Source organism: Moschus berezovskii, chromosome 9, assembly GCF_049115385.1.
Source record: "Moschus berezovskii isolate FMDL1 chromosome 9, NW_MosBer_1.0, whole genome shotgun sequence".
Taxonomy (NCBI): domain Eukaryota; kingdom Metazoa; phylum Chordata; class Mammalia; order Artiodactyla; family Moschidae; genus Moschus; species Moschus berezovskii.
In genome coordinates this window covers 44,845,084-44,872,985 of record NC_142468.1, presented here as the reverse complement: position 1 = coordinate 44,872,985, position 27,902 = coordinate 44,845,084, and the positions used below count along the sequence as shown (strand labels likewise).

Sequence of the window (27,902 nt, the reverse complement as noted above, 5' to 3'; positions counted from 1 at the left end):
GTCCATCTGAACCCTGGAACTCAAATGGCGCTGGCAGGGGTGCAGGAGGAACTTTGAGTTCCCACTGTCAATTGTTTTCTCATTCTCTGAACCTCCAATGCCTTTCCCTCAACTTGATGTCTTGAAAACAATACTCCTCCTTCAAGTCCTACTCATTAGGCCATACCCAGAATTCCCAGGATAATCTCTTTCTCCTCTACCCTATCGTTGATCATGTTTCTGGTTGAACAATTGTAATTTGAGCTTATATTAACAGTAATATGGGTGACTTTGTCTTGTCCAAATTAACTTCTTGAGGGCAAGGGACTCATTTGGTTCATTGCTATATTCCCAGGGACTAGAACACTGGCTGGGTCATTGTAGACATTAAATTTTTGGAATGAATACAGTAGTCTGCATGTGCACTTGCTCTCCATGAGAACAGAAGCCCAGAGATCCCGTCAGCCTGGATGCCCACTGAGGCCTCAGGCAGCTGTGGACAGTGTCAGTATGAAGTGGGTCCCAGACGTGTCCCTCATTCTCCCTGTAAATATTTCTCACTGGTTCCACTGGCTGCATAATTTACCACCGTATCAAGCCTTCCTCACCTTGAAGATGTTGGGGCCCAGGTGAAAAGTTAAAGGAGATTTCACTCACTTAACAACCTGGAAATCATACTCTACTGGTCAATAAAGGTGGTTCTGATCTGGAAAGAGCCTCTGGGACATTGGGAGCCTGAAGTAGTAGGTGGATAAAGGATCTTAGGAGCTGTAAATCCTGCAGGGAGTCCAGAACCCAGCATTGTATTCAAAGTGTATTGATTACTGAGTGTGCTTCTCCACAGCTTTCACTAGATTCTTAGAATGGGTCTAGGGCTCTAAAGAGAATGAGAAGAGCCAGAGATGGCCAAACCTGGCCACTTGCACCTCACATTCCCTGATATCCCAGGTCAGTGCCAGGTACCTGAGCCTATAGGTGACACTGGCTGGCCTGAGGGCAATCTTACAGAAGAGCCAGGAAAGGTGAAGAGGGAGAACGCACTGGGGAAAGCTGTGAAGGGAAGCTGAGAGAAAGGGTAAGAACCCTGGCCATCAGATCCACAGCTCAAAGAGGTCATGTGGCCCAATCCCCTTGTTTTATAGATAAGGAAAGAAGGCCCAGAGAGGTTAAGTAACCCCACTGTTTGAGGTCAGTCAGTGGCTCCCTCACCAGAGATTGGCCCTGCTCTAGGCCATTTCTATGGCCTCACAGTTTGTTCATTAAACAACAGATAAGCTCACAAGTAAAGGCCAGTATTGCTGCCTTTATCTGACTATTTGGGTGGTGGCTTCAGGCCAATTCATTGCTGGAATTTGGCATTTGGAATCAGAGATAGGATAAGGAAAATATGCTTCTGGGCCCATGTGAATGCATCATGACCCCAGGCCTAAGGAGCTTATCTTGTCAACTGTTCATTCATTCCCTTCACCAACATTTACTGAGCACATACTAGGTACAGGCACCCACGGGGTCCCCCTTGGAGGCCCCAGAGAAGAGTGAATAGTGAGGATTTGCCTTGGAGGAAATTGCGCTGTGGTGATGATGGACATCCCACTGCAGAGGCAGCTTTGTTGCTGCCCTTCAAAGGACTTATCACAGCCAGGTAGATGAGCCAATGCAAGGCCTCTGGGGACCTCGGTGTGGTAAATCTTGGACACCAAAGCTCAGACGTGGCTATGAATCTTGCCACAAGAAAGAGGTTCAGTGGCCTCTGGCTGGTGGCCCTGCAGCTGCCCTAAGAACCCTGTTTACGAACCTTTTACTGTTGCTTTTGGAGTCACGGAGTCACACAGCTCTGTGTGCCAGGGAGACTCTGAAGCTTGAGGAGCAACAGCAGAAACTGCTGGTGCCCAGTCCGAGAGGTTTCACTTTGACCCTGGGCTCAGTGTATCCTGAGGCAGAGAGAATCCACATCCTTGAGCAGGGTGCGGGGAGGCCTGGGGAGTGAACAAGGTCACAGGGCCGGTTAACCACAGAGCCTAGATTGGAACTTGGGCCCAAGACCCCGAATCCTGCTACTGTGATACTGTCACTTCTGCATTCCCTCACCTCAGGTAAAAAGTCAAAATTGGGCTGAAAAAAATCCCACTACCAATAACCTTTTGAGGCCAGATAACATGCTGTGAAGTCGCTGTCACGTCTGACTCTTTGCGACCCTATGGACTCTATGTAGCCAGCAAGGTTCCTCCATCCGTGGGATTCTCCAGGCAAGAATCCTGGAGTGTGTTGCCATTTCCTTCTCAAGATAACATGTTAGATCTTTTTAAATTGAGTTGAAAAGTGAAGTGGTGGGAAACCTCTTGAATTGCTGCTATGGGAATGATGCCCAGCCTGGCCTGTTCTGCCTCTCCATGAGACAGGCTCAGCCTGCTGGTGAGAAAAAAGTATGGTTTGGATGTCAAAAGGCTCTGAGAATGCCATGGGTCTCCAGTCTCTCGACATCAAACCCCACCCACCCACACCCAACGCAACTTGTCTCATGGCCTGAAAAGGCCATCATCTAGAAGGCTCTTCAGGTGGTCAATGCTGATACTTTAAAACAAATTCACCTGGGGCAGGATAGCAGATGTAGCCTACTGGGAAGACAATGGATTGGGTATCTGAAGGACAAGGGGGCAGCCTCAGACAGGTGAAGGTGAAAGCTGAGGTAAAAGGGCAGTCGGTAAGCAGGTGTGGAGAAAGGAGCAGTTTCACAAGCATGCGTTGGAGTCAATGAGACCTCAAAGATGAGCCCAGGCCTGCCCAACACCCAAGAGCTTTGGGTCTGTGTGCTCATGTGAAATGTGGATTTTGGTATTTACTAGAGAGGGAAACTTGCCTTCCAGGCACCATCAACTATCTATGTGTAAGGAAAGCTTGTGGCTGAGGTCTCCCTATGGTGCCCTAAAGGGGAGTCCAGGTCAACTGCACAATATTGATCCCACCAGATCTCCCTTGTTGGTTTCTATTATCTCTCCTCCAGAATAAGAAATTTCCAGGGACTCACTTGTATGCCTGCTAGGAAAAATGACTTACTCACCAGTGTCATGACCCCAATGCCAGGACATGGAAATCAGATCACAGAATGTGTACACGGAAAACTTTTCCCACTTTTAAGTGACCATTGACAAGTGATCTTGCTTCTGTGGATCTCATATGTTTGGTTCAGTTTTCAAAGGGGAGAACCGTACTACTGTAAGATCTTGGAGTTTTGCTTCCCTCCCCACAACCCCGCCTGACATCCCAGATCTGATACTCTGTTTCCGCGATGTAGAAGTTCATGGGCAGTTTTGCCTCCCATCTTACAGACTTGTAGTCCTCATGTGATGTCCTGGTTTACAGCACCTTCCTCAGAAAACTTTCCACATACCTCCTGTGTCTGAATGTGGCACCTTGTTCAGACAGGGCCCTTAATGTTTAACGAAAGCTTCCACAACTCTGAGTTATAGAATGACTTGGCAGTCAAAAGCAAGAGTCTCTCAGGACCCACATCAAAGGAAAAAGAGGAGGGGTGTTTCTACTAGGTGAGAGAAGGCTCAAGGAAGGAGAGAAAGACACAGACCTCTCCTGGGAGGCTCGCAGGGCAGAACCAGTTGAACTCGGGTGACATGGGGGAGACATGAGGTAGGTTATCTGTGGTTCAGTGAGGCGTCAGAGTGTGGGTAGAGAAAGCCAAGAAATAAGGCTGACTAGGGATAATTCTGGAAGTCTTGTAGTTATCTGGAAGCAAAAAAGTTTTTAACGGGATTGATGTAATTAAAACTGAGTTGGAAAACAATCTGGCAGCAGTGTGCAGGACCAACTGAAAGGGACGGTCTGAAAAGCAGGACGTCAGGTGACAATGGAGAATAAAAATCGGCGTAGAGGTGGAAATGGTTCAAACACAGGGGACAGATTTGTAGTGAGCATATGCAAAGGCCTGGACACTGTTCCCCCTGTGGGATGTAGTTGTAAAGGATGTAGATCCAGACCCTCAGCCTTGGGGGACCTCATCTTCCAGGAGCGAAACAACCCTTAAGAATGAAGACCTCATTTTATTCAGTAAAGGATTTGAGGAAACATACACATCCAGTTCAGAAGGATAAATATAAATGATTTTAACTGTTGCCCTTAACATCCCTTTAGATGAAACAATGACTTGTGTGTGACTGACCTTATAAAATCACTCGTAGTTGAAGGCCTGGCACCACAGCACGACTAGGCAAAGGCAGCTGCAGAAGGGATTTCCACACCAGGTCCAAGTATGCAACTCCTCAAAGGTTGTGGCACTTGATACTCAGCAAAGGCTGCAGATGGGCTGGAGTCTGCATCGGACCCATGGAGAAATGTTCTGTTTGGCATCACATCTGAAAATCTGAGAGGAGTCCTGGGCTCTATAACATCTACCCATCTCCACAACTGTGTCATCCGTGTAGCCCTTAAAGTCATCAGATCTTGGGGATGCCAAGAGTGGAATGAAGGGTCCACCAGAAAACTTCAATTTGGGGAGATTTTTCCCAACAGAGGCTTATGAAAACCACTGGATATTATATTTTAAGGTAATTTTTTGCAAAAGTCTACAAGGAAGACATTAATTTGCCTTCAACTGACCACTGAGAATACTCTTTGATCATTAATGGAGCAGAAGGTAGGGTTAAGGTCCATTTCAAAAATTAAGATATGGGTCCAAAGGTAAAGGGAAATCTTGTGTTAGAGACAAGACATTTTTAGGGAAGATCTTTAGAACCTTGTGATAATGTGTTTAGACTGGGATAGGGAGCAAATATTCCTAGGGGGTAAGGGTAAGGGGTAAGTAAAGATTTTGAGAATGACTGGGGAAATGATATATGAGAAAGTTGGGGTGGGAAGAGAAGTTTAGGAGGAAGTTAGTGGATTTGGTTTTAGCCACAAATGTGGAGTGCTGGTGAGACATCTAAGTGCTGATGTTCACTAGGCACTTGATGCTTCAGATATGGGAGTAAAGAGAGAGGACAGGGCCAAGAAGGGAACTGCGGGTGGGTACCCACACAGCAGCAAGAGCTAAAGTCAGGAAAAGAAATGAGTTCTCAAAAGGAGTATGAAGCCAAGGGCTAAGCTCTTAGGCTGGGAAACGCTCAGGGAGCTAGGAACAGGTACAGAGGAATTTCTCATTACAGAGGAGCAGTGGAAGAAAAGGAAAAGCCTATCAAAACAGCCATGGGCAAACAGATACAAGGAGAAGAGATAGCCAAATGGGTCCAAAGCCGTTGGAGTGAAATCAAACGAGCAAAGATGGAAGGGGAAAAGGTACAATCTAGGAGGTAGGAAGGGCATTAAAATCTGAGGGACTGCTGTGAGTGTAGGTAAGGCAGAAGCCAGAAGTCATGAGGAAATGGGTATAAGGGAAATGGTAACACGGGTTATCTGGAAGAAAAAGAAGCTAACCTGCAGAGAAGAGAGGAGGCCAGAGATGTAAAAGGCAAACAAGGAGAGGCAGCCAGGAAAGAACCAGGCATGCGGTGAGAGGACACAGCGTGTGTGGGTTAAGAGTATGGCGTTCAGCCCTCACAGACTGGTGCTCACCTCCCACTTTACCCCTTGCTTTGACGTGCTGAGGCTCAGTTTCCTTATCCGCAAAATGGAGGTATAATGAACTCATTCTAGAAAGTTGCTGTGGTGACTGAGCACTAATACATGTAGAGCACTTGGTGAAACATTCCAGGTGAGAGTGAAACTGATGCGACAGCTATCTGGTCTTGTCCACACTCTTCAAGGGACTCTCGACACCCCCATCCAGGTTGTTTCTCTTGTAAAACAGCAATAACAGCTGTTATAACTTTTTCTAAAAATAGAAAAAATTATTTTTTGGAGATTCATGCCTTTTGAACATTCTCCAGCTTCCATCTTCCTCTCAATTATCATAGCATCCTAGCCACACCTCCTTGCTCATCAAAAATGCTGGCACTTAGCCATGAGCAGCCTCTCCTGGTTTCCTTTTAGCTTTGGGCCAGTCCTCTCCCACCTTCTTTGTAGGCTTTATCCTCTATATTCTGTCATCAAATTTTGGTGTCCCTTAAGACACCCTTCTCAGTCTATACAGTTTCCATAGCCCATAAGTCAGCTTAGACCTGTTTCCTGAATTATAGATTGTATATTACCTCTTGGATATTCCAAACCTCAAAACTGGTCCAGGCTCAGAAAATGGCACACCACCCCTCTAGATACAAAGTGTGAAGACTTAGAAGGCATACTTATCATTTTCCTTTTTCCTCAAATCATATCATTGTATTTATATCATGACCACCATGCCAACTTAACCACCAAATATCTCACAAATCTGTCCACTTGTCTCTGTTTCCCAAGACCACAATACCTCCTTCTATTACCTGAAAAAACTATGGAAGTCTCCTCCATCCTCTCCAACACCCCTCCCCACACTGTATTCTTCCCACTGAAGTCAGAGGTTTATATTTTTAGAATGCAGGTATGACTTTGTTGATTCCTTGCTTAAAGCCCTTCAGTGGCTCCTCATTTCTCTTAAGACAAATTCTAACCTTTTTAATATTCCTACAAAACTTTGCACAGGTGTATGTTATCACTTCAGCTCAACCCCAGTGCACCCCCACACTCCTCCTGCTCTGGGCCCCAGGTCCCCAGCCTTCTTCCTGTTCCTTGCTGATCCTTCTTTCTGCTTTACATTATGCTCACCCTTGCTCTGCTCCCAATGGTCCCAGGCCACCAGTCTCCTTGAGATAGGACGCTCTGCAGCCACAGGTCTTCCTGCCCCAACTGGATGTTCTCACTCACTTGGGGGAACCATTCAATAAACATCTGTAACTTCTCCTCCAAAACTCTTGTCAGTCCCTGGGGGCTGAGGTCACATCTGTCTTGCTCCATGCAAGGGCCCCAGTAGTCAGCCTTCTATCTGTGGGGCCCGAGGTCAGAAGGCGTGGCAGGGAGAGCCAAGGTGACTGGGTCACGTTTGTCTGGGAGTGGGGGCATGAAAGAGAGATGGGCCAGGTGTACTAGAGAGAATGAGGAGGACAGGCTTGGCACCCAGGGCTCAGATCCTAGGTGGTTGTGTCTTCCCCTGCTGGACAGGTCACCGTCATGCTGCAAGGTAGGATTTGATAGGGTCTGGCCAAGTTGGACAGCACTTTTGCAAGGTAAGAGCCTGCCTTCCCACCTTGCAGAGGGTCAGGGCTGTATTAAGGGATCTAGGAGGCCCTTCCAGCGCTGTGGGGCCCAGAGTACATCCTGACCCCGAGACACTGGTACACCCAGCCTCTGTTGTGCCCCCAACCGACTTTGCCCTTGCTCACACTGGGGACTCTGTACTGGTATTTCTTTATCTTAAGGTTGTAGGGCATTAAGGTGGTAGGATACCTGTGGTCCACTCAGCATGGGAGCACAGGCCTAGTTCAACAGGAGGCCAGTCTCTGCTTGGTACAATGTGGGATGCTTCAATGAAGGAGACCACTCTGCAAACAAATGCCTGGAGAGCCAGGTATGTGAGATGGCTTTTGAAGGTAGGTGGCCACATGTGTGTGTATGTATGTTTGTGGGTGAGGGGAAACTATTCCTGGCACAGGAACATATAAGTAATCTCTCTGAAGTTCTAGGACCTTACTCCATTCCTGTACCATAACTCAAAGGCCTATGTTCAACCTGTGTGGCCCACTGGAATGTTCTACTGGACAGGAAAACCCATATGCAAGGCAGGTAGAGTCTTTAAGGACCTTTCCAGCTATAGCATTCAGAGGTCAGAAAAGCTAACTTTTTAAGAGGGAGTCGTTTTGAATAGCCTAGGAATGAATATACATAACTGAAAGGTCCTTGAATGTAGAGACCAAATGAATCCCATTACAGGCAGCTAATGGCATGATTCAGAGCATGGGTTCTGGAAACAGACTCCATGGATTCCAATCCCACCTCTACAATAACTAGCTGGGTGCCCAAGGGCAAATACTTATCCACACTTCGGTTTTCTCATTTATAAAATGGGTACCATCATACTTAGCCTACTTATTGTGAGGATGAATGACTTAATATTTGTGAAGTGCTGGGAACGTTGTGTTGACACACAGAAAATGCTTTGTAAGCGTTAAAAAAATTCTCATCCTTTGGGTCTTTAGTGCTCTTTGAGGCATCTTTATGACATATTTTTGAGGAAGATGAGGAATCAGGCTTCTTTGCCCCTGCAAACATTTAGACATACAGGCAGTGCTAACATTAAGCAGTAGTGCAGGACAGTAAAATGACCATGCAAGCTGAAACTATGCAAGATAATCCTGAAAATTGTACTGTGACCTATAAAAATTTTGTTGAAACACAGAAAAGTCTCTTACTATAGTTTTTAAGTGTATATGGAAGTGTAAAAAAAAAATAAAACCATTATGTTAATAGATTGTAATTATACATTAGAAACATTGCAATTCTTAAAGTGTTTTTTTCTTTGTAAAAATTATTTAGCAAGAGTATTTCAGCAGTCCCTGCTGTCTTCTTTTTGTAGAACTGGAACATTTTTTTCTATGCCTTGCTGAACTGTCATTCTCCTTTATAAATTTGCATCAGCTTCCAATATCTTATACTTTGTGCTCCCAATATTGTAATATATCTCTGAGAGTTTCTTAAGTGAGAAATTTTTGCTCTTAGCACTTCCTCTGGGACATCATTCTTCTTCACTTTCTTCACTTATGCTTTTAACACTGGCTTCAGGTTTCATCAACGTAGACAGAAATGCTGAAGGTCTTGACTGTCAGGAAGTCACAAGGAGCTTATTTAGAATGAGCTTTACTTAGTAAAATTTCAGTCTGGAAACTGAAAACTTTAAAAACTCAATCTGTTCAAAGGAACTGCTCACTAACAAAGGAACCAAATGATAATAGACACAAGGCTGACTTTTCAGTCTCAATTTACATATATTTTTTAAAAGGAAAAAAACTGCCCAACATATGTGCAAGAAGTTTTAGTGCCTTACACTTAGCTGTTAATGATTACTTAAATGGTAGAATAAAAGGATGAATCAATAGAGTGAATCAGGCAACTGAATGAATTCAACTATGTCATGAAATATCTGTTCTTACCAGAAATGTGTCCTTGATTGCATATTTAAGATCTCATACGATATGGGGAGAAAAGTAATTATATATACTTCAGGAATCTGATGAGAAGAATGGCTTCTTTCCCCCATAAAAGAGCAGATATAACATTTTATTCAGTATTTCAAGGAGTTTGCATAATCCCTGATCCACTTACAAGACTTCATTAAGAATCTAGAACTTTATCACTAGTTAAAACCCAGCCAGTTGGACCATAAAGAAGACTGAGTGCCAAAGAAATGACGTTTTTGAACTGTGGTGCTGGAAATGACTCTTGAGAGTCCCTGGGACAGCAAGAAGATCAAACCAATCAATCCTAAAGGAAATCAATCCTGAATATTCACTGGAAGGACTGATGCTGAAGCTGAAGCTCCAATACTTTGGTCACCTGTTGCAAAGAGCTGACTCATTGGAAAAGACCCGACTCATTGGAAAAGACCCTGATGTAGGAAAGATTGAAGGCAGGAGGAGCAGGGGACAACAGAGGATGAGATGGTTGGATGGCATCACTGACTCGATGGACGTGAGTCTGAGCAAACTCTGAGAGATAGTGAAGGACAAGGAAGCCTGGTGTGCTGCAGTTCATGAGGTCACAGAGTCAGACATGACTTAACAACTGAACAACAAAAACCCAGCCAAAGTCTGTTTCAATAACACTGTAAGTCTTGGAAACTTAGAACACTTTCCAAGGGAAGATAATCCTTGGAGTAGTCACCTGGCACCACGAACTGAATGGAATGGTTGCTTGTTCTTCATTACATAAGACGATTCAATATAAGTTTCTTCAACAAACTACAATCCCTAAATCTCTCTTCTGAGAGTATAGGTATTAGAAATCCTTATTGAAAAGAAAGACTCAACACTACATTGTTGAAAAACACTGCAGAGAGGAGTGGCCAAGATGGCAGAGTAGGAAGACCTTGTGCTCACCTCCTTCCATGGGCACTCCAAAATTTTGATTATTTACAGAGCAACTATCCATGAAAGTGATTTGAAGTCTAGTAGAAAAGATCTATAGCTCAAGATTTAAAGAAGGAGCTATAATACGGGTAGGAGGAGTATATATATAGTACAGTCAAGACCCATACCACCAGGTAGGTAAATCCACCAACAGAAGGATAATTACAATTACAGAGATGGATTCCAATAAATGAGGGGTCCAGGCCTCACACAGGACTCCCCAGTCAGGGAGTTCTACACTAGGAAGATGAGCCTCCAGAACATTTGGCTTTGAAGGCTAGCAGGGCTTGCTTTTGGGCTTCCCAGGTGGCACTAGTGGTAAAGAACCTGCCTGACAATGCAGGAAACTTAAGAGATGTGGGTTTGATCCCTGGGTTAGGAAGATCCCCTGGAGGAGGGAATGGCAACCCACTCCAGTATTCTCACCTGGAGAATCCCATGGACAGAGGAGCCTGGTGGGCTACAGTCCATAGGGTCACAAAGAGTTGGAAATGACTGAAGCAGCAGCAGAAGCAGGGCTTGCTTTCAGGAGCCCAGAGGGATGTGGGAAATAGAGACTCCACTCTTAAAAAGTGTACACAAAATCTCATATGCTCTAGGACCAAGGGCAGAAGCAGTAATTCAAAAGCTAGCAGGCCCACTGGCTGATCTTAGAGATTCTCCTGAAGAATCAGGAGGCAACTGAACCTCAATGTGGGGATGGAGACACTAGCAGCAGACATTTTGGGGACTGGATCCCACCACAAGGACGTTGTTGCTGGTAAATACCATTTTGGAATCCTCAGGACATTGTTGCTGGTAAGCAAAATTTTGGAATCCTCCATCTACGTTATTAGTGTCAGGACCTGGCCCATCCCCACCAGCCCATTGATACCAGTCATGGAAACTCCCAGGTCAGGTGACTAGGCTAGATGGGGACACATCCCAACCTACCAGCAGGCCTTTCTCTATACAAACCCCTGAGCCTCTAGACACCCTGGAACACGGCCCCACCCACTAGTGGGCCAACATTAGCCCTGGACCCAGTTTCACTCATCAGGGAGGAACCAGCCCTGGGATCCCTTGAGCCCTAGCCCTGCCCACTTACAGGCCAACATCAACTCTGGGACCCCTGGGGCCCTACAACCAAAGACCCCAAAGACTAGACCTGCCCACCAATGAGCCGGAAGTAACCTCAAGACCTGACTTCACCCTCCAATGGGTGATAACAGCCGTAAGACCCCCTGGGCCATGGTTTTACCCACAGGCAGATGGACACAGCTCTGGGACCACCAAGGACCTGCAGCTAGCTGTGTCACAATCCAGTGAACTCACCAGTGTGCCAGCACCCAATATGGGAACCCCTAGGCCTATAGCCAGAGAACCCACGAACTGACTCTGCCCATCAGTGGATTGGCAGTAGTGACAGGACCTGCCCTTATTGGTGGTTGGGCACCAGCCCAGGGAAACCCTGTACCTTACTCCCACCCACCAGCAGGCAAAACAACTACCCCAGGATCACAGTAGCCCCAGAGCCAGCTATGTCAAGACCCAACCTACCCACCAGGAGATTGGCACCACCCAGGAATGCCCTGGGCTCTGGCCTTGGCTAACAGCAGGCCTATAGCAGCTCCAGGACACCCTGGGAGGACACCTCTCAGCCAGCCAAGTCAGGATTGGACTATAAAATATGTCAAAAAGAAATGCTGGGGAGAGGGAGAAAATTCAGAGTTAAAATTTATTCAAACTTAAAAAATCAACTCAAAATGACTATATATATATATACACACACACACATACATATATGCTCATATATTACTATATATAAACATTTTGGTAACCAGAAATCAAAAATCTATAGTAGATCTACACAGAATAAAAGAGGACTCCAACATAACACTAAAAATAGCCATCAAATTACAAAGGAAAAAGGAATTAAAAAAAGCTTCACCAAACAAAAGAGAATTAGCAAAATAGCAATAAATATATAACAGTTGTTTAATATTTTTGGGGGGCTGTGCTACATGGTATGCAGGATTTGATCCCATGTAGTCCCCTGATTAGGGACAAAACCTGTGGCCCTTGCATTGGAAACATGGAGTCAACAACTGGATCACCAGGGAATAAATACTTTAAATGTAAGTGGAGTAACTGCTCCAATCAAAAGACATAGAATGGCTGAATAGATATGAAAACAAGACCCATATATATGCTGCCTATAAGAAACTCATTTCAGATCTAAAGACACACAGACAAAGTGAGGGGATAGAAAAGCATATTCCATGCAAATAGGAAACAATAAAGCCAGGATGCCAGGGCTTATATCAGAATAGACTTTAAATACTGTTATGAGAGACAAAAAAAATGCTACATAATGATCAAGGGCTGGTGCACAGGGATGACCTGGAGGGAGGATATGGGGAAGAGGGAGGTGGGAGGGGGGTTCAAGAAAGGGAACACATGTACACCCGGGGCGGATTCATGTCAATGTATGGCAAAACCAATATATTAATGTAGGGTAATTTGCCTCCAATAAATTTAAAAAATAAATATAAAAAAAGTGACCAAGGGCTCAATCCAACAAGAAGTAACATTATAGTCATATATGCACCCAACATGGGAGTGCCTAAATATATAAAGGGAAATATTAACAGACATAAAGGGAGAAATTGACAGTAATACAAAAATAGTAGTGGACTTTGACACCCCTCTTACATCAAAGGACAGGTCATCTAGACAGAAAATGGGTAATATTGGCTTTAAGGAAATATTAACTTTAAATGACATATTACACCAGAATAAATTAGATGTATAGAACAGTCCATCAAAAAGTGATGCACGTGCATGCAAATCATTCTCCAGGATAGATCACATCCTATGCTACAAAACAAATCTCAGTAAATTTAAGACTGAAATAAAATCATGCATCTTTTCCAGCTACAAAGTTATGAGAATAGAACACAACTACAAAAACACATAGAGGTTAAACAATACTCTAAACAACCAATGAATCACTACAGAAATCAAAGAGGAAATTTAGATATCTGGAGACATATGAAAGCAAATCATAAAGGTAAGAGCAGAAATGAAAGGGAGACTTAAAAAGAAAAGACCAAAGAAACTAAAAGCTGGTTCTTTGAAAAGATAAAATTGGAAAACATTTAGCCAGACATCAAGAAAAAAGAGGACCCAAATCAATAAAATCATAAAAAGTTACAACTGACACCACAGAAATACATAGGATCATAAAAGATTACTACCAACAATTACATGCCTATAAGGTAGATGATCAAGAAAATAACAAATTCTTAGAAGTGTCCAACCTCTCAAGACTGAATCAATAAATAGAAAATATAAACAGACCAATTACTAGCTATGAAATTTCATCAGTAATACAAAAACAAAAACCATCCAACAAAAGTACAGGACCAGATGGCTTCATAGGTGAATTCTACCAAACAGAAGGTATCTAACACTTTTTAAACTATTCCAAAACTTTTCAAAGGAAGAAATACTTCCAAACTAATTTCACAAGGCCAGCATCACCCTGATACCAAAACCAGATAAAGATAACACACAAAAAGAATATTACAGGCCAACATCACTGATGAACATAGATGCAAAAATCTTCAACAAAATATTGGAAAGCCAAACTTGACAATACATTAAAGGATCATACATCATAAATAAGTGGGATTTATACCAGGGATGCAAAGATGGTTTCATATCTGCAAATCAGTCCATGTGATTCACCACATTACCAAACTGAAGAATAAAAATAAGATCCTCTCAATAGACACAGAAAATCTTTTGATAAAATACAATATCCATCTATGATTAAAAAACTCTCAACAAAGTGAGAATAGAGGGAACATAACACATTAAAGCCATATATGACAAGCCCACAGTTAACATCATACCCAATGTTGAAAAGCTGAAATATTAAGTTCAGGAGCAAGGATACCCACTCTTACCACTTTTATTCAACATAGTTTTGGAAGTCCTAGCCACAGCCAACAGAGAAGGAAAAGATATAAAAGGAATCTACATTAGAATGGAAGAAGTAAGACTGTCACTGTTTGCTAATGACTTGATAATACACATAGAAAATCCTAACGACATCACCAAAAAAATTTACTAGAACTCATCAGTGAATTCAGTGAAGTTGCAGGAGACAAAATTAACATGCAGAAATCTTTCTATACATTAATATTTAATGTATTAATATTAATATTTAATAATATTGCATTTCTATACAATAAAAAGCACTACTAGAGAAAATTTTAAAAATAATCCCATTCACAATAACATCGAAAAGAATAAAATACCTTGGGATAAATCTAACCAAGGAAGTAAAAGACCTATCCTTGGAAAACTATAAAGAAACTGATGGAAGAAATTGAAGATGAGACAAACAGATGGAACGATATACTGTGCTCATGGTCTGGAAGAACTAAAATGATCATACTACCCAAGGCAATCTACAGATTCAATAAAATACCTATCAAAATGTAACATTCTTCAAAGAACTAGAACAAGTAATTCTAAAATTTGTATGGAAACATAAAAGACCCCCATTAGCCAAGACTATCTTAAGAAAGAACAGGAGGTAACACATTCCATGATTTAAAACAAGGCTATAATCATCCAAATAGTATACTTCTGGTACAAAATCAGACACACGGATCAAAGGAACAGAGTGGAAAGTGCAGAAATGACTCACACAGATATAGGCAATTAATCTACAACAATGAGGAAAAGACAACCTCTTCAATAAATGGTACTGAGAAAACTGGACAGGTACACACAAAAGAATCAAACTAGACCACTTACACCATATACGAAAGAAAATTAAAACTAGATTAAAAACTTCAACGTAAGACCTGAAACTTTTAGAAAAAAAATAACAGATTTTGACACCAGTTTTAGCAATATTTTGGGGGATATGTCTCCTCAGGCAAGGAAAACAAAAATAAACGTAAATAAATGAGAATACAGTGAAAAAAAATCTTTTGTACAGCTAAGGAAACTATCAGCAAAACAAAATGATCATCTACTAAATGGGAGAGGATGATACGTCCAACCAAGTGTTAATGTCCAAAATATATAATGAACTCATACAATTCAATATAAAAAAAACAAACAACCCAATTTAAAAATGGGCAGAGGACTTGAATAGACATTTTTCCAAAGATACACAAATGGCCAACAGTCACATAAAAACAGGTTCAACATCACTAATTATCCAGGGAAATGCAAATCAAAATCACAATGAGATATCACTTTATACCAGTCAGAATGGCTATTATCAAAGAGAGAACAAATAAGTTTTGGTGGGGATATGGGGAAAAGGGAACACTTGTGCACTACTGGTGGGAGTGTTAATTGCTGTAGCCACTCTGGAAAAAAGTACAAAGCTTCCTCAAAAAATTAAAAACAGAACTACCTATGATCTGGCAATTCCACTTCTGGGTATTTATGGGGAAAAATGAAAACACTAATTCAAAAAGATACATGAACTCCTATGTTTTTTGCTGAATTATTCACAATAACCAAGATATGGCAGCAATCTAAGAGCTCGTAAACAGATGAATGGATAAAGATGATGTGGGGTGTGTGTATAAAATGAAATATTACTCAGACATAAAGAGGAATGAAATATTATGATTTGTATCAACAACAGTTCAGTTCAGTCGCTCAGTCATGTCCGACTCTCTGCGACCCCATGAATCGCAGCACGCCAGGCCTCCGTGTCCATCACCAACTCCCGGAGTTCACTCAAACTCATGTCCATCGAGTCGGTGATGCCATCCAGCCATCTCATTCTCTAAAGAGTATTATGCTAAATGAATTAAGTCTGACAGAGAAAGGCAAATACTATATGATTTCACCTATATGTGGAACCTAAAAACCAAAACAAATGAACAACCATAACTAAACAAAGTCGTAAATAGAGAGAACAAATAGGTGATTGCCAAAGGGGAAGGGTTTGGGAGAGGGAAATAGTTGAAGGAGATAAAGAGGTACAAACTTTTAGTCACAAAATAAGCTAGTCGTGGGTATGAACTTTACAGTGTTGGAACACAGTAATTACATATCTTTCTGTGGTGACATAACAACTAGACTTATCATGGTGATTATTTTGAAATGTATAGAAATACCAAATCACTATGCCATGTGTACCAGGAACCAAAATGGTGGTGTACTTCAGTTAAACCTCAAAAACAAACTCATAGAAAAGGAAATCAAATATGTGGTTGCCAGAGGCAGGGAGTGGAAGGGGGGGGATTAAATGAGTCGAACACAACTGAGCAACTTTCACTTTAACTTTCCAGTAATAAGTACTAGGTACTAGGTAAATAAGTACTAGGAAAGATAAAGTACAATATGATAAAGATAACCAACACTGCTGCATCTTATATATGAATTATTAAGAGACTAAATCCCAAGTGTTCTCATCGCAAGGAAAACTATTATTTTTCTATTTCTTCAATGTATCTGTATAAGATGATAGATCAGCACTAAACTCATAATCATTCCAGGATGCATGTAAATTGAATCATTATATTGTACACTTTAAAATTATATACTGCTGTATGTCAATTACAACTCAATAAAGCAGGAAAAAAATGCTCTCCAAGAGGAAAAAGGAAAGAGAAAACCACATCAGAACCAGAGAATCAAACTGAAAATTATCCTGTACAGGAGATTAGCTGCTGTGGAGAGCTTGGTGCCTGGGTGGCACCTGAGCCTACTGCTGGTGGTATTAACCAAGTCATCTCTTTTCTTCCTGCTTCCCCACTTCTCTTTTTCCTCCTCTCTTTTTATTCTTTCTCTCCTTTCCTTCTTTCCTACTACCTCTGTCATAGTCCAACGTGTACTGCTTCAACCAGCACATGATGCAAGAGGTTTTTAAGCTTCACTAAAGCAATCCTGGATGTTCATTGGAGGGACTGATGCTAAAGCTGAAACTGCAATACTTTGGCCACCTCATGCAACGAGTTGACTCACTGGAAAAGACTCTGATGCTGGGAAAGGTTGGGGGCGGGAGGAGAAGGGGACGACGGAGAATGAGATGGCTGGATGGCATCACCGACTCTGTGGACATGAGTTTGAGTGTACTCCGGGAGTTGGTGATGGACAGGGAGGCCTGGCGTGCTGTGATTCATGGGGTCGCGGAGAGTCGGACACGACTGAGCGACTGAACTGAACTGAACTGAACTGAAAGCCAATAGGAAAAGATTGTCCTGAGTCATGTTGAATTCAATAGACAATTTATGGGAGGCTCTGAGAATGCCTCAGTGATGCCTGTGAAATACCTTCTAACTGGAGAAGCCTATCCTTTGGGGGAAGTAATCCCAAGCAAGCAAGGTAGTTGGGGACTGCATTTTTAAAAATGTATTTGGCTTCAGGGGGAAAAATATTGCCTAAACAGAAACTGCTGATGAAGTCACAGAATGACTCCACCTCTGGAATGAGCTTCATTTTCATGTATTTTGGTAAGAAATTTGGCTCTTAATTGAGAACTCAGTCACTCTACCCACTCAAGGGCAAGGTGATAAGGTTCTATCAGACCAAGTGTCTAAACGAACCTGAGACTCTACCAAGGTCAGAAATGCTGCACTTCAAGCCAAAAGATCTCTCTTGGGCTTGCTTGTTTTGACTCGTAACTATAAATTTGTCTTGTCTAAGGGTCCAATCATATTATAAAACAAAGCGCCGATCTCTACAGCATCCTCTGAAGCAACAGGAGTCCTAAATGTACATTTTGGGGATTCTCTAATTTTTCCACTCTTCTGATCTCCACAGGACTTTAAATTGCTTCCCCTGAGATCAATTAACACAAAATGTTTTTGGAAGTGCTGAACCCAAGGCATTACAATGTCACCAGCATGGTGTCCGAAGTTGTACCTATTGCCAGCATTGCAATCCTGCTGCTCACTGGATTTCTTCTCTTGGTTTGGAATTATGAGGACACATCCTCAATACCAGGTAAGGTAGTCATTTATTTCTGTATCTGAGGAGATTGTTTCCTTGGGCTTTTGATCCATGAGGGTAAAGGAAATTCTACAAAACGACAAAGAGTAAACCTGGGGAGTTGGCTGAAGTCCACAGCATATAAGCAAATGAGGACTCAGGTGAAAAAATGTTTAGCCAATTATCTGCACATGTTTAATGAAAACAAAAAAAATACCTCAGATAATCTCTTCCAGGCTACACTTTGCTTTGGTAAAATAGACTTGGCACAAGTATCCTTTAAAATAAGTTTAAGATGGGCACAGCAAAGTAAAATTACGGGAACTTATTTTTTTTTTAATTCAAATTCATTCCAACTTTGCTCTGAAGATGAAAATGTCTCTGGAATGCCTTCTGTCCTCCTTTCTGTCTCACTCCCACTTTGCCTCAGCCATGTCCTCTGCCCTCTCCCTTCTCAAACTTATTCATTCTCTTTATCCCATTCTTTATTTTCTTTTATTCTTGGATAAGGTGGTGATGTTGATGACAGCATAAGAGCTGGATGGATCCTGGATAGTGGAAGAAAAATGGGGGACCACTATCATTGCCTTGAAAACCTAAAAATATCTTCAACAAGCTCTGTGGACCAATCAAAAGTAGAGTATAATATAGTTATCCAGATAATTCCAGTATAAACACTATCACTCCACACTGTCATAATAACTCAGAATTCTCCGAAATATCAGACTGCTTTTTAATTTTCAGGGAAAATTCCTCATAGCAAGCATTTGTCTCCAGTCCCATAAGATACTTAAGGCTTTATTTCAAGAGCATACTCATTTTGGAAGTGCTGAACCCAAGGCATTACATTGTCACCAGCATGGTGTCCGAAGTTGTACCTATTGCCAGCATTGCAATCCTGCTGCTCACTGTATTTCAAGTATGGGCCTCTTTGCACAGTGATGGAGAGTGGGAGTGTAGGGCTGCTGCAGAATGCCCTGGGTCTGGTTTCTTTATCATTTTTTAGAGAACGACCTGTCTCTCTGTTTGATTCAGCCTGGTATTTTAGGTTACTTTAAATGCCCAATGTAATGGAATGCTTAGTTGGTTTTCTTCTCTACTCCCTGATAGGGGTCTGATGGAAGACTGTTGCACAATCTTTAGCTCATTGAACCCCTTCTCCATCACTGCCCCTTTCTTACTAGATTCTCTTTCCCCAGTGGGCACCCAAGTCAGGGTCCTTGAATAGTAGAGGTGAGGGAGGGGCTATTTTTAACAAGTCGCCCCAGAGGTTTGCGTTGCAGGTGATGGTAGAACTCCCTTGGACCTTTGGGGAGGTGCGGGGAGGCAAGCACAGAATAAGCATCCCTGAAGCTCTGGACCAGGAGCCCAAAGGTGGCAGCTCCTCTGTCTGCCACCTCTGGGCTGGGGACATCAGGCTGTCACACACTGACAGTCTATGACACTATCACGAAATGCTGTCATTCTCAGCCCTGCCTGAGGTGGTCCTCATGTGGACTTTTCATTTTCCCAGGTGGTTTCCTGAGCAGTCAGTGTTGAGAGCCACAGAATGGAGCCCAACCGCTTCATTTGGTAGAAAGGGAAATTGAGCACCAGAGAGGGCCTCTGCCTGGTCCAGGCAGTATGAGTAACTGCGGAGCCAATCTCTTCTGTTCATAGGTGAGGGGTTAAAGCCCCAGAAGAGAAACGGCTTGCCAGCATCTCAGCTGGAAGGAAAGTGGGAATAGGGGGAGCAGGGGAACCATCAGGAAGTCCTAAATCCCAGATGGATGTGCATTTTGCTACTAGGGAGCTTCTATTGAATAGTTCCGTGCTTTCCCTGGGGAAAGGTGAGGTCTGGTTAGAACTCTCTAGTTCTAGAACCCTCTAGGCCAGATCCCTCCAATCTCCAGCTCTCTGGGCTCTGAGTTTTATGCAAATGGGGAATCTCAGGGTCAGTGGAACCAAAGAGTTGAGAAGGTACAGTGAGCCAAATTCCTCAGCTTAACAATTTTGAAAGCAGTTTCACACCCACTTTCTCTTGTGAACCTCTGGGCACTCCGGTAAGGTAAGTGTGTTGATCCCTACTTTGCAGATGGAAAAAGTGAGACATAAAGAGGCCAGATGTCCACAACTAGTAGATGATGAAGCTGGGGCTCAAATCTAAGCTTCTTAAACCCACATTTACTGAGAGGCCCTGTGTTATCAGGTCATGGGGACAGGGGGTCCAGGAGTGTGCAGAGGTGACACACATAGGCAGAGGACATAGTGCAGGGAGGGCCGTGAAGGTTGCAGAGGAAAGAATCATTCCTACTTGGTGATTTGCAAGCCTCAGTTTGGGGAAACTGCACCAGTTCGCTGATCTCTGCCAAGACTACGGTTACCTGGCGCCTGGCAGCTCTCCCTTCCCCAGGGTTACAGGGTGATGTCTAACCTTGCACGTGGGCCCTCTCCCCCAGACCCTCTCTCTGCCCTGTGCACCACATTCTTTATAGGAGCACTGGGGGAAAGGCATGGTGATACAGTCTCCATTTGCCCATTAAAAATCTGTTCTACATAAAATGCACAAATCAACATGTGATCACAGATCAGAACAAGAAGGAGGATGCTAGCAGGATCCCAGAAACTCCTCTTGTGCCTTTCCAGTTATACCCTCTGTCACCCCTAGAAGTAAATAGCCTTCTATTCTATAATGATCACTCCCCTGCTTTCTGATAGATTTTTCACCTGATTTCATATTCTAAACAACATACTTCAGTATTACCTGCTCTTGCATGTTTTAGCAATAGGAATCCTATATTACTTATTCTTCTGTCTTGGTTTTTTCCTTATATTTTTGCCTGTAGGTTTCATTCAGGTTGTGGCATGCAGCTGCAGTTCATATAGTATGCAGTTACATGAACATCTCACTGTTTAGTCACCTATTCTACTGTTAATGGACATTTGGGGTGTCTTCATTTTGGGGCTATTGTGAACAAGGCTGCTATGAACATTCATGTTCACAGGTTTATTTTGTCTAATGAGGTTTAGCTTAAGATTCTCTTCTTAAACCAGTCCATTCAGACTGAAATGATTGAGACTGAAAGGAATTGGTGTGGTGTGGACTACTTTTTACTTGTAGAGCTATGAAGAGCCTCATGTTAACTTGTGTTGTTCTAATTATTTTGTGTGTGTGACTCACCTACGTACATCAGAAGATGTAAAAGGACATTTGGATTTATAGGAACAAGAACAGCAGTATCTTAAGCAATTGCCCTTTTGAGTGGTGCTGAAATACTGATTGTGATCTGATGACTTTCCTAGGTCCCAGCTACTTTCTGGGAATTGGGCCCCTCATTTCCCACTGCAGGTTCCTCTGGATGGGGATCGGCAGTGCCTGCAATTACTACAACAAGATGTATGGAGAATTCATGAGAGTCTGGGTATGTGGAGAGGAAACCCTTATTATTAGCAAGTAAGTCTCAATAATTGGAGAAATACCTTAAAAATCAAGGTTGGGATATTTCTTATTACAAAGCAAACTTATTTTGATATTTTGCCATCTTTGTTTCCAACGTTTTTACTACTTAAATAAAGATGAGTGATTTCCAGGTAAAAATCTAACACTTGAGACAAACAGAATAAGTGGGTTTTGCTTGAAACCTGAGGTATATATAATGAATTCTGGAAAGACTGGAAATTATTCAAAATACCTCTGAGCAGGGAACGTGGAAATTTAGAATATAGATGATTTGGTTTTGACAAAACACTTGAAGAAGAGGTGTTATCTTTTATACTTCCCTAAGATTTTGGTCTTAACTGTAGAAGTAAGCATGAAAACGAATAAACAAGCAATAGTAATAAAAAAACAAATACCTGAGGGGAGCAGAATTCTGATTGCATCAATTTGCTGATGTGTTTCTAATGCCCCAGGAGGGTAGACAGCAGACGAAGAAGGCATTCTTCTCTTTGCAGAATACTGCTATCCTAAGGTGACTGTCTGTCAGTGTCCCAGTAAAAGTAATGGTATTCTCCTGCTCCTCGTACACTGTTACATTTTCCAGATAACTTTGGTAGATTGAGTTCACTCCAGTGTTAACAAAATATGGATCAACTAAAGAATTAGCTTTGTGAAATATTAGTTTTCTTACTGACTGATCATAGAAAATGAAGAGTTTAAAATAAAGCACATATCATAGATGTTCAGCTACTTTGCTAGAATTTTATCAAAGCTAACTGCCAGAATGTCTCATTAATGAGATATTATATTTATAATCCCTGACAAAGATTTACTCAGAAACTAAGACTGACCAGGGTGTTTTACTTATTTATAAAAATTGTTTCTTCAGATACATAGACTATTGCCCAGAAATAAGTGAAGCAATTCTGGAAACTACATTGGCTTTTTTCATGCCATGATGTTATACATCATTTCTGAAAATACCATGGTAAACACAAAGCCTGAATACTTTGAACGAAATACTTGAAAGAAGGGAGGAGGAGAGAAAGAAGATATTATCCTTCCAAATATTTCTACCTATCCAAGAATGTTATTTTGAATCAAACTAATTCCTCAGTTGTTGCCTGGGTGCTTTCCCATTTCATTCAGTTTGGTGTTGTAAGAGTCTTAACAGTAACTAAGACAGACCATGTTTATATAACTAAACATGTTTATACAGCTTCAGTGGAAATGTTATTTTGGGTGGAAATGTCATTTTGGGTGGAAATGTCATTTCACTGGGTTAAAGTCAAACACCCCAGTACAGTGGTTCTCAGACTGTGGTCCCCTGACCAGCAGTAGCCACATCTGGCTTTCCATCCTTGGTCCCTCCCTGACACAATAAATAAGAAAATCTGGGGTCAGGGCCCAGGGGTCTGTGTCCATGAGCCCTCCAGGTCATTCTGAGGCACACTCCAGTTTGAGACTCACTGCTCTAATGGTGAGAATATAGGTGCTCTTAAGTTTTACTCCTCTTGGTGTATTGAGCTCTGCTCAGCCAAATTTAAGTGAATTTGACATGTTCTCATTTTCAGAATCAGTACTTCACTCATTTTTGCAGCCAATCTTGAGTCTAAAAATTGTCCTGGAACAGATGACAATTGAGCCTAGAGGACTGGGACACTGCCTCCTGCTCTTTGATCTCCCAGAGCAGCAAGCTGCCTTCCAGCCCTCCTCAAATCAGCATCTGCCTGTCCTTCAGATACACGTCAAGGGACCCACAGGATAGTTATCCAAAAGGATGACACCTGCAGCTTGGGATCTAGAGCAGTGCTTCTTGCCCTGGCTTCACATCAAAGTCACCCAGGAAGCTGTTCAACATCCCAATGCTCAGGTCACATCCCAACTTTTATAGTCTCTTGATGGGGGGACCCAGGCATGGATGGTGTTTAGAGCCCTCCAGGTAATTCCAACATGCTGCAGAGCTGGAGGGAAGAGAGGAGGTAAGAAGCATCCAGGACAGAGAGCTTTTCCCTTCAGTATGGGGAAACACTGAAGCAGGTTGTAGTGGATTTGTCTAATTTTCTCCCCCTAAAGTCTAGATCGATGCGAGTTTTCCCTGGTGGCTCAGAGGTTAAAGCATCTGCCTGCAATGCGGGAGACCTGGGTTCGATCCCTGGGTTGGGAAGATCCTCTGGAGAAGGAAATGGCAACCCACTCCAGTATTCTTGCCTGGAGAATCCCATGGACGGAGGAGCCTGGTGGGCTATAGTCCATGGGGTCGCAGAGAGTCGGACACGACTGAGCGACTTCACTCACTCACTCACTCAAAGTCTAGATCAGGTGATGGAGGTGCAAGACTAGACCTGGAGGGAAGAATGAAGCACCTGAGAAAGGGTCAGATGACCAGGACAGAAACCGCTCATAGACACTAGATGCTCATCCCAGATAAATGCCCAGGAACCTCACAGGCAATTCCTGAAATAGGCTCCTTGTCTCAGCACGTGGGCATCTGACCAGTCTGCACCTTACAGGAAAATGACCTTACCGACCCCAAAACTGTCAGGTGCTTACTTCACACTGAGGACACAGCCATCTGCCCTGCCCCCAGCCCCATCCCTGCCCTCCCAGTCCTTCCCCTGTCCTGTCCTCACAGGCTTTTCTCTGGTTGGAGTCTCTGTGTTCTCTGTAATTGCCTCTGAGCCACTCGATTTTGTTGTTAAGGGCTGAGCTCCCCACAGGAATAGGACGTGTTTGTCCCCATCTCCTGCCCTCGCTGCTCTTCAGATCCTTCCAGAACTTCCTGTACCTCTTGAAGAGATCCCATTGGACCCCAGAAAGCTTTTTCTTTGAATAATACGCCAGGTCTTTTCTCTTCTGAAAGTTTGATATCTGTCATCACTACAACTGTGCTGAGATTATGGCCCAACTTTTCAATTCAGCTTAGTTCTGAAGTGGTGGGGGCTGCAGAACTTTGGGTGGGGGAGATGTCAGGCACCAGTGCTGCTGGGCTTCTGCCTGAGCAGCTGGGGGTGGTGGTGGGAGGGCATCTGATCATCTGTAGGTAAAGTGTGCACGGTTCCCCAGGCAGGGGTGCTGCAAATAATGAGGGGCCACAGACACTTCATGCCATAAGTATATACTGGTGTTTGGTAGAATATCAAAAAGAAGAATGTGGGTAGCATCAATAAGGGAGTAGCACTTAATACACTAACTGGGGTCAAATTGGCCTATCTGCTACCAGTTTGAATACTATCGTTATAGTATTTATATATCTGTTCTAAGAGTGTATGAATTTATCCCCATGTTGTGGGATTTTTATGGTAAATCTCAGATAGTTCCAGGCAAACCAGGATGGTAGCCCACACTATTATTAGGTAGATATGTGCCGTATAGAAGATGAGGTGGGTGGAACATCTTTCAGATGGGGAAAAATCAGGATTCCATTTCAGATATGTTGACTTGACTTGCCTGGTACCACTGAATGGGATATTAAGAAGGAAGTTCTGACCATCCAGACCTTCCACTGTACTCATAAACTAGCAAAGGAGCTGAGGAGGAGAGCCAAACAGAAAAGGGAAAACCAGGAGAGTGTGGTGGTCTGAAAGCAGGGTGAGGAATGCATGTCAGGGAGGATTGAACTGTCGACTATCCAGACAGTGCCACACGACTAGACAGAGATGTGAGCACTGCGTTTAGCACCAGGGAGGTTAAGGGTGACCTTGACAAGGGGAGTTTCAATGGCGTTCTGGGGGCAAAATGTGACCACTGTGGAGGTGGCAGGTACAAACTCTTCAAGGAGTTTGCCCTAAAGGAGACAGAGGAATCAAATAAGACTGAAAGGGGTGTTTGGTCCAAGTCTTTTTTGTTTGCTAAGATACAAGATACTATGACATGTGTGCTTTGATGGGAATGATGAGTCACGGAGGGAAACCATAGATGCAGCCGAAAGGAGGAGTGTGCCAGGTGAGATGACAAAGAGGTTCAGGTGACATGTGGAACTGGCCTTGAATAGGGACACGGAAGTTCATCCCCAGTAACAGAAGTGAAGGTTGAACATATGGGCACTGATCCTGATGGTTGGACTTGCAGAGGTTTTAGTTGCTTCTGTTTTCATTAAAATAGGAAATCAAGTCTCTGTGCGTGTGTAAGTTGTGTCCAACTCTTTGCGACCCCATAGACTGTAGCCCGCCAGGCTCCTCTGTCCATGGGATGCTCCAGGCAAGAATACTGGAATGTGCAGCCATTCCCTTCTCCAGGGTATCTTCCTGACCCAGTCAAGTCTGAGATTAAAGGTGAGGAAGTAGAACAGTGGAGAAGAGAGGAAGCAGGATATAACAGTCATACAGGAGACAAGGGCGTGATTGGACTCAGGAAATGTAGTAGAATGGGCAACTGCACCATGGGTCCATCTGAATTTAACTGAGACTTCCCTCTGTGTGTGTGTGTGTGTGTGTGTGTATGGTTTTTCCATGGCCCCATTCAGCTGCCAGGTGCAAGCAGAGCAATCTAAGAGTTGGCTTTAGCAGGGTTGAGATTTTATCAGGGAACTAGGACAAATTAAGTAGAGGTTCAAGGAGGTGAGGATGCATGACAGGGAGAGACTTTAATGATAGACAAGAAATATTTTTCCAACTTTCTGGTAAGAAAAGTTCAAATGAACAAGAAAGTTAGAACAGTCTCCTGACTTTTTGCCCCCTGACCTTGACCTTCTGAAGAGACCATGTCAGTTGTCTTATAGGATGCCCCACATTCCATATCTCTTTCATTGTCTCATTATGGTGTCGTTGAATATACTCTTCTATTGCTTATAAACTGAACACTAGGTTTATAAACTCAGTTCAATTCAGATTAACTGTTTTGTAAGACTATTTTCCTGTTTAGTCCTAGACACTTCATATTGCATCATAATCAAGAGCCCAGGGAAAGTGGTCCCATATTATGAATACTAAATCTGATCAGCTTAGGGTGGTTGCAGTCAGGTCTCTGTTATATTATTTTCTCTTGCAGTGACCCCAGTATTAGAACTGCATAAGAATATTAGAGAGCAAAGGACAGGGAAAACGTGGTAGGATTGATGGAATGTGAGTGACAGGCACAGAATAGGCCTACAGGAAGCAAGTGCTTTTGAATGTTTGGTACCAACTGTTCCATTGATTGTCTCCCCATATTTCTAGTACTCATCAGTCTTGAACCTCACCATGGGTCTGTGAGTTCTTTAAACTCAGAAGGGAGTTCTTCTGTTTTTTTCTCTTTTTTTAACCACCTAAACTTCTTTTTTACCACCTAAACGGACTTCCTGGCTACTTTTCATTCTGAAGAGACAAAAGATTTGCCTTCTTTGGAGATAGCTTTTGACTTCAGTCATGTTTTGAGAAGAATAATAACTTCAGGGACCAGGCATCTTACATAACCCAGTATCCTTTCTGAGCTTGGGGACTCTGGTCTCTTCTCAGTGGTGAGAGACCCTCACTCTCTCAGTCAATCTGTGTAACATCCCCCTTACCGAGCGTTACAGCCGGTACAGCTATGGGAAGGAGGTCTCCTCTGTCCTCCGAAATGTCAGGAGAGGTCTGGGCTGATGTCCTTAGCGCCTCACCACCTTCCCTTCTTCGCTCTTCTGATTTACTCTGGTTAGATAAAACCAGCCTACTTTTGATAAGTGATCATGTTTTAAACTGCTTGTCTTTAGTCACACTTTGTTTGCTGTGTGTATCACCTCTGTCTTGCCTGCGTGTGCGTGCTAAGTTGCTCAGTCGTGTCTGCCTCTTTGCGACCCTATGGACTGTAGCCCGCCATGTTCCTCGGTCCATGGGATTCTCTAGGCAAGGATACTGGAGTGGGTTGCCATGCCCTCCCTCAGGGGATCTTCCCAACCCAGGGATTGCTTATATCTCCTGCGTTGACAGGTGGGTTATTTACCACTAACACTACCTGGGAAGCATTCTTTGCCAAGTTAGAGCCTCTGTCTCAGCATAAGCAAGATATTGGTGCCCCTTAAAGTACACATTGCCTTTAAATGGTAGCTCTTTATTAACCAGCACTTAGTTGGATTAATTTGGGATTTTTTATTCTCTTTTTTTAAACTGATGAGGTAGTTCCTTAAAACATATGGAAAGACCAATATCTTTTATGAAATATGCCAAAGCTCTAGGAGTCAGAGTAGAAAAATACTGTTCTGCCTGTTTCCTAATTAAAATGTGTATACTAGTTTGTGAATAATGAGGAAATAAATTGCTTACTTTCTGCTTTAATTATAGAATGAGGTGGGGGAAGGTGAGAAAGCTAGAGGCCTAAAGTCTTTTAATTAATAAGAGTTTCAGTCCTTTCTATAGCATGATATTTCCACACAGGACAAAGTTTGGCTAGTTGGTCAAACTAATTCCCTGAAACATAAATAGAAGCATCTGGATATTTGGTGTTTTGCTTTTATAGTTGCTAGGAAGAGAAAAAAATTACCCAAAACTTAGGATAATTTGGTTACTATTATCTGGGATTAAATCAAGAATATATATGACTTAGAGAGTATTTTG

The 27,902-nt window shown here is 42.8% G+C and overlaps 1 protein-coding gene across 1 annotated transcript in view; it reads left to right on the top strand.

The window, feature by feature from the left end:
• Positions 1-17,812: 17,812 nt before the first annotated feature.
• The window catches only part of LOC129562964 (aromatase), a 32,421-nt gene continuing 22,331 nt past the window's right edge, over positions 17,813-27,902 (top strand). The window contains exons 1-2 of the mRNA XM_055436478.2: positions 17,813-17,987; positions 21,255-21,405. Coding sequence (XP_055292453.1) covers positions 17,843-17,987; positions 21,255-21,405 — 296 coding nt within the window. The 5' untranslated portion in view covers positions 17,813-17,842. The remainder of the gene's footprint in view (positions 17,988-21,254; positions 21,406-27,902) is intronic.